Here is a 15,841-nt window from a genome sequence, read left to right on the forward strand (position 1 = left end):
GATATTAACGCGCACATCACTGTATATGATAAAATACAGTTGTTCCAACGGATCTTTGTACCTGCATGAAATTATTCACGAATTACTTTTTATATTAGGTCCGTTTTTTACTCATAAAAACTAGTATCGCAAAGTTAAGCCGCTCATCCATAAAAACCACTATGAATTTAAGAAGGATGGGGTGTATGCTGATTGGGGTGATGACAATGAATAAAAAATTGGTGGTTGTTGTTTTAAAACGTATAACAGATTAATTTTATGGGGTTCTAAAAAGCAAAAGTATAGTAACACTCTAAAGTACAGCATCACAAAGCATTGAAGTTTATAATGCCCTATATCTATATGTATTAACAACTTTTAACTAATTTTGGAATTAAAGTTTCCTTAAAATTTAACTGATTTCACTAATATTTAAGCGGTCTGTATAGAGCCAGTAACAAAAACTGTGCAAAATTACAAATAAATCAAACAGAGTTGTAAAAACAAAAAAATAAGTATCAAAATAACTCAATATAGCTATTTTTGACAAACTTAAGCTATGTATTTAACTTATTATTAACCCATATTAGCTACTACATAATTTGTATTTTATCAAAATTACTTAGTCATTTACTGCCAGATTATAAAATTAAGAAACACTTTCCATGAATTATCTAATCATCTCATATTGTAAATTGTAATATTACACAAACAAACATAATAAATACTATTATATCTTTCAATGAACTAATTAGACCATTTTTATAATTATCATATGACAACTGTCATGCAACTATTATAAATCTTACAGCCTAGGCTAGAGCTTCATTTTCCCGGCCCCTTTTGATTTCCCGGGAATCGGGAGTCGGTAATTTGGATTACCCGGAAATTCCCGGGAATCGGGAAATTAAAAAAAAAAAGAAGAAATTGTTTTTGTTTTAATTTTTCAAAGCAATTAGTATAAAAACGTATAAATTTGATTACATATTAAAATTGTTTAGAAAAATTCGAAAATTTAAAAGAAAATTCAAAATTTTAAACATTTTAAAAATAGAACAATATATTTGTGTTTAATCTGAATTTTCGTTGGTTTTATTATTGAAATATGTTTTAAAAAAACATAAATTGTTAAGTGTTTGATCTTTCAGGCTGGCTATTTTTTTGCACAGAAATGTGCTGAAGTTAAAAACGCATTTTCTGTTCATGTAGGTCTGATGCTTTTTAGTGCAGGTCATTTTTTAAACGGCCGGTCAGCTGATTTGCACCAATCTAATAACGTATTAAATTTCCATGTACTAATTCTTCATAAACATAATTTTAATTCAAAATAAATATTTTTGTTATAATTCTGGATGCTTCCAAATGAATCAGATCGTCGCATAAACAAAAGAATGTTTATGCTGACTGATATGATACATTCTGATTTAATGGCAAAATTGGAAGGTTTGAAATATAATTGAAAAATAAATATTTTAAGTGGAATAATTTAAAATGATTATTAAGCAGACAGAGATAATAATTATATCAGAATAATTTATTCATTGTGAGTTAGTAATATCTCCGCTCATAATTTAAAATAAAATATTTAAAAAAATCCCGGGAAATCTGTAAGAATTCGGGATTTCCATTTTTTACTGATTTCCCGGGAAATTTGTCCCGGGACTATCACGGGAATGCAGCTCTATCCTAGGCCAACATACAACTGTGTTCCAGGCTGAACTTTTTGCTTTGGTGGCCTGCATTGATGAAATCATTGATCAAGACTCTAAAGCTAAGAGAATCAGCATTTACACAGATAGCCAATCGGCTATTCTGGCTGTAAAGAACCCTCTCACCACACCAAATCAAAACTGATGAGAAACTGCAAAGATCTCCTCAACAACCTGGCACAAGACAATAAAGTGTCTTTAATATGGGTGCCGGATCATGAAGGGGTGCATGGGAACGAACGAGCAGATTTCAAAATTGTTGAAGGCCCAGAACCTTTATGTGGCATCCACTGAAGGGCAAATCCAGACTAAAGAAATAATCAAGATTATAAATAAAAACTCTAACAGTTTGATGAACCTTAATAAACAAGAGATCAAAATGGTCACTGAAATGGTGACTGGACATTGCCCTTTAAGAAATCTATCTATGACCTATACAAACTAGGTAAGGTGAATGAACCATGGTGCAGAAACTGTGAAATGGAAGAAGAAACTGCCATACACATGCTATGCCATTGCAGTGTGCTAGGTGATGTAAGAGTTTGCTCACTACGGAGAGCAATGGATTGTATCCTCGCTCCGACCCTTGCTCCCTGGTATTTACATTCGTGAATTCTCGCATTTAAAATAATGTATTTATTTTACATAGCGATCGAAACTATATTATCGATCGATATGTAAAATAAATACATTATTTTAAATGCGAGAATTCACGAATATAAATACCAGGGAGCAAGGGTCGGAGCGAGGATACAATCCATTGCTCTCCGTAGTGAGCACAACTTAAGGCAGGAATTCACTGGTCAAATGAGGTTTGAACCAGAAGAGATCCTAAAACTACCAATACGAAAACTGTTGACCTTCGTTGAGGCCACAGAACTTATTAGAGTTCAAGGAAAAAATCAAGGTATGGTACAAAGGTCTCATAACCAAGTGTCAGAGACTAACAAGTCTCGCCTGAGTTAAGAAGAAGAAGAAGGCATGACAACTGTTAACTGTATTGGCATATTCATATGACATAACACAACATAAAAACATTGGGGGTGATTCTATAATAAAGGAAAATATTATAAATACTAGGTAGAAACAGCAAAACCTCCGTTAACCGAAACCTCTTTAACCAAAACATTGTTTAACCCAAACAGCTGACAGTTCAACTGACAACAATTTCGTCAATAAAAAGTGAATTTTTATCGGAAAACGGAAACAATTCGATGGTATAGTATAAAATAATTCGCTTTAAAACGAAATTAACAGACATCTTATATCTCATTTTGTTTAGAGAGTGCCGTAAACGCTCTTATGTACGTTTCACTCTCATTGGAGATCTTCAGAGGGGTATACAGGGTGCGCCAAACCTCTGGTCTTCTTTGATTACGGCTAAACTATGAGATATACAAAAAAATGTTTATAACAAAACTAATGTGTATCAAAGAGGTCTATAATTTAAAATTATTTTCAATTATACAGGGTGAGTCAGAACGACGGTATGAACCAAAGTTGTATTTTTTTAAATGGAACACCCTGTATATTAAATCATTTTTGAATATATTATTTAAAAATATGAAAAATTTGTATAAGGTCTTATAGGCCTAAAGTTAATAATTTTCAAAATATTTACATTTTTATTGAGAAAAATGGTAATATTTATAGGGTTGTGGATTATGTTTCCAAGGAAATAAAAATTTAAGTGATAGGTCAAAGTTTTTAAAATATAGTGTTATTTTTAAATAATTTAATATTTTTTACTTTTAGCCATAAAATATACAGTGTGATCACTATTTGCAAATACAAAATTTTCTCATTTTTTTTAAATGGGACACCCTGTATATTAGTTTTGCGTTTGGTAGTAAATATTACAACCTTTCTTTTGGTATAAGGTTGTATGTACCTAGCATGTTTCGTTTTGTAGATATTTTAAAAAAACGATAGATTTTAGGTTTTTGCGGATTTTTTATTTAAAAATTTTTTTGCAAAAAAAAATAATTATAATCTGGTTTTAGAAACATACACTAAAATATAAAATATGAAAATAAAAACGTAATTAAAGATTAAAATAAATCGTATGCTAGTACAATTCAATTGAATTTAATAACTTTAAATTATTTTACAAAAAATATTTTACCTTATTAACGAATACCTAAATTAGTTACTAAATTAAATAAACAACCAAATTTTAAATCAATCGTAGTAATTCTTCTACCGCAGCAATTTTCCTGTACCAAATTTATTGTTAGTTGTATTGTATTTACGAGTAAGATCAGTTAATAACTTTTTAATTTACCTACATCTTGAGAATGTATAAAGTATGCTTTGAAACAAATGAACGTTATGGAAGTATATTAAGAAGTAAATAGTATCTATGTACCTACTCGTGTCACAAAAGCTGGTAATAATTTCTAATGGTTTCGCCCAAAACAAATGTCACATCCAAAAATTTTTCGGTTAAAAAATTAAAATTTAAAATATAAAAAATTGTTACAAAAATTTCAACTACAAAAGTATTACCAGTTTTTGTGACACCAGTAAATACTATTTATATTAATAAATAATTTGGATGATACATTTAACATTCATTTGTTTCAAAGCATACTTTATAATAATTTTTATATTCTCAAGATTTATGTAAGTAAATTTAAAAGGTAAATTAAAAGTTTAACTAAATACAATTTAACTAACAATTAATTTGGTACAGGAAAGTTGCTGTAGTAGAAAAATTACTACGGTTGATTTAAAATTTGGTTGTTTATTTAATTTAGTAACTAATTTATGCATCCATTAATATGGTAAAATATTTTTTGTAAAATAATTTAAAGTTATTAAATTCAACTGAGTTGTACTAGCATACGATTTATTTTAATCTTTAATTACGTTTTTATTTTCATATTTTATATTTTAGTGTATGTTTCTAAAACCAGATTATAATTATTTTTTTTGCAAAAAAAATTTTAAATAAAAAATCCGCAAACACGTAAAATCTATAGTTTTCTTAAAATATCTACAAAACGAAACATACTAGGTACATACAACCTTATACCAAAAGAAAGGTTGTAATATTTACTACAAAACGCAAAACTAATATACAGGGTGTCCCATTTAAAAAAAATGAGAAAATTTTGTATTTGCAAATAGTGATCACACTGTATATTTTATGGCTAAAAGTAAAAAATATTAAATTATTTAAAAATAACACTATATTTTAAAAACTTTGGCCTATCACCTAAATTTTTATTTCCTTGGAAACATAATCCACAACCCTATAAATATTACCATTTTTCTCAATAAAAATGTAAATATTTCGAAAATTATTAACTTCACGCCTATAAGACCTTATACAAATTTTTCATATTTTTAAATAATATATTCAAAAATGATTTAATATACAGGGTGTTCCATTTAAAAAAATACAACTTTGGTTCATACCGTCGTTCTGACTCACCCTGTATAATTGAAAATAATTTTAAATTATAGACCTCTTTGATACACATTAGTTTTGTTATAAACATTTTTTAGTATATCTCATAGTTTAGCCGTAATCAAAGAAGACCAGAGGTTTGGCGCACCCTGTATATGGTTACCTGAGGTAGACTATGTAAGCTGTACATGTAGCCTGTACATGTAACATGTAATTTGATACAAGAAGAATACAAGAAACAATGTTATTTTTAACTGAAATTCTTATTATCCAAAACAGCCTCCTCAAATTATTGCGGTTAACAGAGGTTTTACTGTATTGATAATTATTTTACTTACCATATCTGTAGAGGAACAATCCAGCCCTTTGTTCTTTAGCTTATTATACATAGAAGGAATCAGATTTAGTTGTGGATCAGATTTGAATTCGTTCTCCGCCCATTTACAAAGAGATGCTCGTAATTTTTTCGCTACTGTATGGTGTGATTTATTCATTAATTTAGAAAAATCATTTTCAAATTCCCTAGAAGCTACTTCTACGTGGAATACTTTTCCTGAATTCTTTACACAAGCGTCTAATAACTGAAATGATGTAAATTTGTTTAAAAAGTATATTGACTGTAGCTTTTTTTTGTAACATTAAACCAACTGAATCATGACGAATTTTAGTCCAAATAAATAAGATTGTTGATGGATTCGACCGTTACTTGATGGAAGTTCATTTTATCTAACAATAAAACACTGAAAACGTTTGTTTTCTATACTTCCACAAAATTTCAGAATTACATTATAGATTAGATAATATAGAATTTGACATCCTAGATTCTAAAGTAAGAACTGAAGTAGATAATATAATAGACAAAAAAAAATTTAATACACAATGTAAAAAACTAAATAATTTAATTTGCAATAGTAAAAAACTCAATACTCATACAACAAATTTTTCAAATCATAGTTTTTTCAATAGATTTATAAACTTAACAGATACTAAATTCAATAATAGTGAAATAGAACTTTTAGAGAAAGGATTCAAACACAACTTGCCTCAACATAATAATCAAAAAAATTTAGAGTATTTAGGTGTAGAATGTGAAGTAGCGTTAAACAAAACTGCCAAAAACATAGAAAAAAGCATCATTGCAAAATCTATTACTGATGTATGTAGTGAAACTAATAATTCCTGTTTCAAAGAAAACCAAATAGCCGTTTCAATTAAAAATAAATCAATAAAACATGACATAATATTTACAAAAGCAGACAAAGGTAACACTACTATTGCTATCGACAAACGAGACTATAATAACAAAACAATAGAATTTTTAACTAACCAAAACAGTATAAAACTAAACAAAGACCCCACAGAAAAATACCGAAAACAAATTAAACTAGCCATTGAAAATTCAAAATCAATACTAAATCCAACAGAACAGAAATACCTTAATATTATGAACCCACAACCTCCTAAATTATACTCTTTTATTAAACTACACAAACCTGACCACCCAATAAGACCTGTAGTTTCTTTTTATACAGCTCCGTCATATAAAATTTCAAAAAAACTGTCAGATATTATTACAGAATACACTAAATTTTCACCTAAATTCACCGTAAAAAATACACTAGAACTAGTTAATAAAATACAACATTTTCAATTGCCCAAAAACTCCAGACTAATTTCATTTGACGTAAAAAATCTTTTTCCTAGTGTTCCTCCTACAGAAACTTTTGTTTTAGTTAAGAATCTTTTAGACCATAATAGTACAAATCCGATCATTGCATCTGAAATTTTACACCTTCTTGAAATTTGCATAAATCAAGACTATTTTGAATTCAATAATCAAATATACACAAACAACAGTGCAGGACTTATTATGGGTAATCCTCTAAGCCCATTGCTATCAGATATATTTATGAACCAACTTGAAACAACAATTTCTAAACATCCCGTATTTAAACAGTTCTTATATTGGTGGAGATACGTGGATGATATACTAGTATGCTTTACAGGAACTAACAGACAACTTGACCAATTTCTATCATATATTAATTCACTTCATAATAATATTGAGTTTACAGTAGAAACAGAACAGAATAACTCTATAAACTTTCTAGATGTAACGATTTCCAGACTACACAACAAACATGAGTTCTCCATATATTATAAACCTACCCATACTGACACAACTATACACAATTCATCATCCCATCCTACACAACACAAATTAGCAGCCTACCATAGCATGATACATAGACTGACAGAAATTCCCATGACAAAAAATAACTTCGAAATAGAACTAAACATCATTAAACAAATAGCAGTAAACAACGGCTATAACGAACAAACAGTTAACAAAATTTTAAAGCAAAAACTCCATAAGAAAGCCCTGAAATTAGTGTATCCACCACCACAGAAAGAACCCAGTACCTTCTGCTCTCTCACATATACTGGCAAGATAACAACAACAACAGCCAGATACATAAAAAAGAAAGGAATAACACCAGCTTTCAGAACTAACAACAACTTAAGCAAATATATTAAGAACAATAAAAGCCGAAAGAGAAAGCAACTACAGAGTGGTGTGTACAAACTAACTTGTGGTGACTGTCCGAAAACGTACATCGGTCAAACTGGCAGAACTTTTGACAAACGGATAGCAGAACACAAAAGGGCATTCAACAATAGAAAAACAGACACTTCTACATACGCACTTCACCTTCTAGATCATAATCATTCTTTCAATGAAGAGTTTCAAATTCTACATATTCAAAATAAAGGCCTTAAGCTATCTTTTTTAGAATCTATGGAAATTAATAAACTGAAAAATACAGATATAATTCTGAATGACCAACTCGAGACAAACAGCTCCCCACTCCTCAACCTCTTCAGTTGAAGATTAAAAAGGCAAACACATTGTAAACTATATTACTTGAGAAAGGCACTCCGCCGAAACAGCTGTAGTCACTTAGATATAATAAATTTTGTGGAAGTATAGAAAACAAACGTTTTCAGTGTTTTATTGTTAAATAAGATTGTGTTCGTGATATTGACCTGGCCAGGCAAATGACAGTTTTGAGTAGTATGGATCTCTGTAAGAAGAACCTACATATTTCCTACAGTCGATCTTTTGGACTTAATTAGATATTAACAAATTAAGGTCAAAAAGCATTCAATTTTCGCTTTTTCGTCTTTCGAAAACTGTTTGATGCGTCTGTCGCATCAGTAAAAAGTGAAGCATTTCAAACAACTTTGAGAGTAAGAAACTTCTAAGTCATACAAAAATAAACTAAGTTATCAATCGAAGCAGCGCAGAAAACGACAATAAATATCGCCTCCGTACCACCAGATTGACAACAGGTGGAATACTTTCTTTGGTTACACCTCCTGAGACTTTTACAATTTATAAGTCATACAGGTGCCGAGAAAATTAAGATGAGAGAATTTTAAATAATTCACAACTCATCTACTCAGCATGGTAAAGCTCCAACAAGAAAGATTCCTTAATACTCAAAAGAGTAAATGAATTAAAAATGTAGAAACATTCTCAATTTCTTTGCAAAACGAAAATGCAGCAGCTGCATAATACTCTGGTTAAAGCGGAGAGTGCAGGAAGAGTCTATACCGGTTTCGGAGATCTTTTTCCCCTCATCAGTAAACCCATATCCTCTTCTCTCCGCTTTAACCATTTACCATAGCTTAGGGCCTTCCCGAATTGCAAAGAAAGAAATGTCACGGATGAACTAGGGCCATCTACCGGAAAACAAACTAAGTTATCAATCGAAGCAGCGCAGAAAACGACAATAAATATCGCCTCCGTACCACCAGATTGACAACAGGTGGAATACTTTCTTTGGTTACACCTCCTGAGACTTTTACAATTTATAAGTCATACAGGTGCCGAGAAAATTAAGATGAGAGAATTTTAAATAATTCACAACTCATCTACTCAGCATGGTAAAGCTCCAACAAGAAAGATTCCTTAATACTCAAAAGAGTACCTAAATGAATTAAAAATGTATAAACATTCTCAATTTCTTTGCAAAACGAAAATGCAGCAGCTGCATAATACTCTGGTTAAAGCGGAGAGTGCAGGAAGAGTCTATACCGGTTTCGGAGATCTTTTTCCCCTCATCAGTAACCAGAGTATTATGCAGCTGCTGCATTTTCGTTTTGCAAAGAAATTGAGAATGTTTATACATTTTTAATTCATTTACTCTTTTGAGTATTAAGGAATCTTTCTTGTTGGAGCTTTACCATGCTGAGTAGATGAGTTGTGAATTATTTAAAATTCTCTCATCTTAATTTTCTCGGCACCTGTATGACTTATAAATTGTAAAAGTCTCAGGAGGTGTAACCAAAGAAAGTATTCCACCTGTTGTCAATCTGGTGGTACGGAGGCGATATTTATTGTCGTTTTCTGCGCTGCTTCGATTGATAACTTAGTTTGTTTTCCGGTAGATGGCCCTAGTTCATCCGTGACATTTCTTTCTTTGCAATTCGGGAAGGCCCTAAGCTATGGTAAATGGTTAAAGCGGAGAGAAGAGGATATGGGTTTACTGATGAGGGGAAAAAGATCTCCGAAACCGGTATAGACTCTTCCTGCACTCTCCGCTTTAACCAGAGTATTATGCAGCTGCTGCATTTTCGTTTTGCAAAGAAATTGAGAATGTTTATACATTCATACAAAAACCTTTTAAATGGTGTTTTTTAAATGTTTCTATCCCTGTTTGTTGCTTAGAAAATAATTGTAAAATAAGTCAGATATTTCGGTTTCTTGCCTACTGCTACTATAGTTCATCCCAAACCCTTCTTTCAGTCCTTCAATGATAAAATGTCGAAATATACTAACCTAAATTGACAATCGTAATTTTACCCCTTGACATTGTGAAAGTATGCAACTATCCGTCAACGAATACATACTTTTCTGTTGTCTATGTACAATAATCACGATAGACAGAATTCTACAAAATATAATGCACTGAAAGAAGGGTTTGGGATGAACTTTACTACTACAGTGGAACCCCGATAAGTCGGCCTCCGATAACCCGGAAGTCCGGCTAACCCGGACCGATTTTCATCAGACAAAAATTTAACAAATAAACAATTTAACAATTTTATCAAATAAAAATGTATGTAGGTCAAATAATATTTGAGAGATAATGTGTATTTGTGTAATTTGAACACATAAGTACAATAGTAAAAATGATTCATGCACACGGCGGCAGCCAGAGCGACCGTCTCAGCTTATCGGAAAGAACAGACACCTGTCTGTATTCCTTTTTCTTTATTTATGTCAAACTGTCTTAGCATTGTTTAAAAAAGACGTGACTATTTAAAAATTCTTGTATTGTGTGTAGTACAGCCTATTAATCACTTCCGTTCTGTAATGTAATCGTGCTTCAGATTGTGTTTGCTTTGTCTACGTAATGGTAACAAAACGTAAAAATGTTGCAGTGACAATGGAAAAGAAACTAGAAACATTAGGTAGGATTGATAAAGGCGAATCTTTAAAATAAATTTATTGCAGCATCATAATATGATATTATGATACCATAGGTCTGGATCCCGCGTATGAAAAAAAAGTTGATTAATAGCAAGCTAAAAATTTGTTAATAGCTTAAGGGTGTCTAGTCGGATAAACTTTGATATATGAGAACACTGGAACAGGGGCAGTTTTAATTGTGGAACAGGTAAAAAATCTGGAACGGTCAGAACACGAAAATGGCACATTTGTTTTGTCCGACAGAACAGACATAAACTCTCCGAACAGAGATTAAACTCTCATGCAAAAATCAGACTGCTATTTATCACCTGTCATAATTCCTGTCATTTGACATATTCTACATGTTCCACTCATTAAAACGCCAATTTGGTGATAAATAGCAGTCTGATTTTTGCATGAGAGTTTAATCTCTGTTCGGAGAGTTTAAGTCTGTTCTGTCGGACAAAATACATGTGCCGTTTTCGTGGTCTGACCGTTCCAAATTTTTAGCCTGTTCCACAGTTAAAACTTCCCCTGTTCCAGTGTTCCCATATATTAATGTTTGTCCGACTAGACACCCTTAAGCTAATAACAAATTTTCAGCTTGCTATTTATCAATTTTTTTTGTACGCAGGATCCAGACCTACCATATTATGGTGTCGGTACATCTCTACAGTATGACTGAGTTTTTTACCAAGAAATGAACAAAACTCTACACTCTATACAACTATACGTAATTTAGATGTGTACTGTGCATATGTGTTTCATGTTTTTGTAATTGTAATGGAGGGTATTTATTAATTTTTACTATATTCTCCGGCTAACCCGGATTTTCGATAACCCGGATCGGCCGCGGTCCCGATTAATCCGAGTTATCGAGGTTCCACTGTACTTGGAAACTGCCTACGAGAGATTAACCTGTGGATGTAAAAATCTCCCATGAGTTTCAAAGCTGGTCGATTTTGAGGACCACACTTTGAAGTAATTAACTAGTTTTGACGGGAAATTAGCCACAATTTTACTAAAAAAAAAATGATTTTATTAACGTTTCGACATCCAAATTGGATGCCTTTGTCAAAATACAAAAAATATTAATGCTTGGTATTTATTAAATTAAAATACGTCAATAAAATTTGTAAGTTCTTTACTTCTCCTTGGTCAGGTCTCACCTCGAATATTGTTCTTCAGTGTGGTCCCCACACTACTTGGTCTTCATTATTCTCTAACTTTTATTGTTGCAAAAAAATTTAATTTGTAATTAACTATTTTTAATGGGAAATAAGCCACAATTTTACTAAAAAAATGATTTTATTAACGTTTCGACATCCAAATCGGATGCCGTTGTCAAAATACAAAAAATATTAATTGAGGGGCCCAGATGCTAAGGGGTACAAGTGACAAAATATTGAAAAATGAGTTAAGCGCATAAAATAATACTAGATAGTAGTAAAAATTTAGTGACAAAGAGATACAGTTGAATTAAACTACTGGTGGCGATATATCGCAAGTTCTAGTTTGACTACTTACAAAATATTCAAAGAGTTGGTGGCAAACCGGTGTAACTACACTTGTACACTTTTGCCTGTAAGGTGTTGGATATATTTTTTTAGTGAATCATTTAGCATCTTTGTAAATCATGCTCTTAAAAAACTGTCCAAAATGAGTGAAATAATAACACAAAATATACCAAGTAAGTTATAACGTTCTGACTAATTTTTGAATGTACCTAGTTATTTTAAATCTGGTTTATTTAGTTTTAATTTGGTTTATTTGGTACTATATACACAAATTGAAACTGTAGACCATACATTTTTAATATCTGGTCATTCTTTTATGGCATGTGACCAAAACTTCGGAGTGCTTGAAAAGGTAAAAAGAAAAACATCCTTTGTTTTTGTCCCCAGTGATTGGATGGATGTTGTACCTAAATCCAGTAAAAAGTTCTTGGTGAACAAAATGGATATAACTGATTTTAAAACTGCTGTAAGTTTCGCAAGTAAGATATTATGATTGACCTTATCGAATGCTTTAGAAAAGTCAGTATAGATGGAATCTACTTGTAACTTGTTTTCCAAAGCAATAACAATGTCATTCTGATAAAGAAGTAAATTAGTTACTGTAGATTTACCCTGTACAAAACCGTGTTGTTCATTCACCAGAATACTACCGAATTTACAAGTAAGCTGCTTAGTAACTAAATAATCTAATAATTTTGGAATTGCTGATAGTACAAACTGCTCTGTAGTTTTCAACATTTGACTTTGAACCAGATTTAAATATAGGTTTTACGTAACTACGTTTCCAGCAATTAGGGAAAACCCCTTCTTGCAAAGATTTATTGAAGAGTATATACAATGGCTTAGATATAGTACAATATAGTATATTTGCGCTGATACATACATAATTTGAAAGATTAGCACCGAACTACATACAGCCTATCTGCTCATGCCCCAGGGAATTATAAAATTTCACCCTCGATCGTAAAGAAGTATAACTTCAAAAAAAACTAAAAGGGTGGAACAACCTGCAGAAATTCCATCGGTCATCGAACTTCCGCCTCTTCCGCTATCTCTGTCAAAATAAAACTCCCAAACTACAAAAGTTTGTTGCAACTTTTACCCTTCATACCTCCCGATCACCACGATTTTTACTGTAATTTTACCACGAATTTTACCGGCGTAACCTTTAATAAACCACAACAAGAAACAAACTCCCAAGAATTGGAAGAGGAAGAAAACACTGAACTGGACCTGGTCTCAGACTATGATGAAGAAAAAGATGAAGAATGTGTGTGTACTTTGTACGCACGTAAGAAGATATTCTTCTATTATATAATAGGTAATTTAAACGAAGTAAATATACTTAAAAGGTTATTTGTACTTATTTTATTTAAAAATCAAACTAACTTTCTTATCTACCACTTTCAAAAAAGAAGAATATCTTAAAAAATTATATAATAATATACTTACAATCATAAAATCTATAAAAAAAAATAAAAAAATAACTTGCTTGGGGCTTGAACCCACTTCACGTCTACCACGCTGTACGAAAGTTGACAGCATTTCAAACTGCACCACATTCGCGTGTACGTCATATGGGAATATACACAAACTAAACATTTACACCATAAATTTACATGAATTTAATAAAATTATTAGTTTGATTTTTGTCGAAATCAAATACAACAAAATATAGAGTAAGAAAACGATATATGAGATGAAGATTTGTAGAAAGTTTGTTCGTAATCAGATTATGTAAATTAAAGCATTGCCTACTAATAGGTAACTACATTATTTTGTTTACATTTTCCAAATAGGTAGGTATTGAAACTATTAGGTATTTCCAACTGAAACATTTAGAATTACGTACCTGCGGCTTTTCAAAACTATTTAAAAAGTCACTATAATTATAAATTTGATTTTATTTCTGTCCACACATCAATAAAAACTAATATTATAAAATATTTTTGTTTACCGATAACCTCCATATTGAACAATTATTGACAGATCATTTCAAAATTTCAACACCCAATCAGAGCCCGTATAACCACTAATACCATACTGTCGGTATGCGCATGCGCGGGGATCAATCAAATTTTACCCTCAATCAATTCACCACTAAAGAAGAATATCTTCAAAAAAATCTTTTTTGTTTGAAGAATAAAATATTTGTTATTTATGTTTGTTCTTTAAGAATATAATGTTTTTTTGTTTGGAGAATACAATGTTTAACGCAATTTTTCGTTTATTTTACTTTAATAAATTTGTAAAGTACTTAAGTGACAAGTTCAAAATTTGCAGCAGAGGGGTACAAGTGCAAACGTTTTTTCAACATTTCAAATATTTTGAATGGAAATAAATACTAAGTTTAAAAAAGCTTTCAATTTCAGCAAAACCATTTTATCACTTGTACCGCTTAGCATCTGGCCCCCTCAATTATAATTAATATTTTGTAAATTGTATAAATTTTTTTAGTAAAATTGTGGCTTATTTCCCATTAAAAATAGTTAATTACAAAAATGCCACAAGAAAATAGCTTCAGAACAAAATTTAATTTGGAATAAACAAATAATATAACTTTTAAACTACTTGACTGATCGCTTTGAAATTTTGAGCATATCGATACGTTTTTGGCAAAGTAACGTAAGTGACATTTTTGGCGAAAATCATGTTTTTCCATTAAACTAGAACTATTATTGTTTAGAGTTTAGAAGGTACTTCCAAAGTGTAGTAAGCCTAGAATTAGTTTAAACATATAATATATGTATAGGCTTACTACACTTTGGCAGTACCTTCTGAACAATAATAGCGTTAGTTTAATGGAAAAACATGATTTTCAAAAATGTCACTTACGTTACTCTGCCAAAAATGTATCGATATATTAAGCACTATAGGGCCCAGGATTCCACGGAATATGAAGGTTTTAAGTTCATTTTTAAAAAGGTTATTAACATTTTTATAAAAAACTGAAATTTCATACTTATTTTGTAATTTTCTAAGCAACAAATAAGGATAGAAACATTTAAAAACGCTGTATTGAAAGTTTTTATATGACTTAAAAGTTTTTCACTGTCATATTTGTTTCAAATAATTCACTTTTTGCTGATAGATGAAAATTTATCGTTTTTGACCTTTGTTAACAACTAATGAAGTCCAAAAAACTATCGTTTGCCTGTCCGGTTAGTGTCAGGAGAAAAGTATTATTTTTGGTGGAGTAGTATATCGACTGTTGATTTTATTGTAATATTAAATTAGGAATCGTGAGAAATTTGTTTAGGTATAATACTCACTGTAACAGCTTTTACTCCAACGTGTGGATCTTCATGATACAATCGTTTTATAATTGCTCTAAAATAAGCTTTTGCATTATCTGACGTCTGTCCAGCTTTATCACAAATGGTCATGATAAGACCCCAATCTTCATCATCATTTTTTTCTGTAGTCGCAGTTTCTAGGACAAAACATTATCATAATGATATTGTCAACCAGCTTTGTTAAAATCAATGATAAACACAAATAATATGACTCACCAATTTCTTCTGTGATAGCTGCATCAGCTGCGGTACCAAATATACCCATTTTACTTTAACTATTTTTACTAAACTCTTAAATTTTGTTCGCTATTGCTCTAAATATGATTTAAACTGTTACACTAATAAATTAATCGACATAAATAGGAAATAATCTGAGTTTTGGAAGGATAATGTATTTTTATGATGTTATCAGAATGAAAATGACATTAACTATTTAACATTAAATT

General features: G+C 30.9%; 1 protein-coding gene across 1 annotated transcript in view; it reads right to left on the reverse strand.

The window, feature by feature from the left end:
• Positions 1 to 15,841, reverse strand: part of LOC114330766 (signal transducing adapter molecule 1) — a 47,370-nt gene extending 31,529 nt beyond the window's left edge. Inside the window, exons 1-3 of the mRNA XM_028280182.2 lie at positions 15,612 to 15,841; positions 15,372 to 15,532; positions 5,442 to 5,684 (exon numbers count right to left, since the gene is read on the reverse strand). Coding sequence (XP_028135983.2) covers positions 5,442 to 5,684; positions 15,372 to 15,532; positions 15,612 to 15,660 — 453 coding nt within the window. The 5' untranslated portion in view covers positions 15,661 to 15,841. The remainder of the gene's footprint in view (positions 1 to 5,441; positions 5,685 to 15,371; positions 15,533 to 15,611) is intronic.

The sequence above is a fragment of the Diabrotica virgifera genome, chromosome 6, assembly GCF_917563875.1.
Source record: "Diabrotica virgifera virgifera chromosome 6, PGI_DIABVI_V3a".
NCBI lineage: Eukaryota > Metazoa > Arthropoda > Insecta > Coleoptera > Chrysomelidae > Diabrotica > Diabrotica virgifera.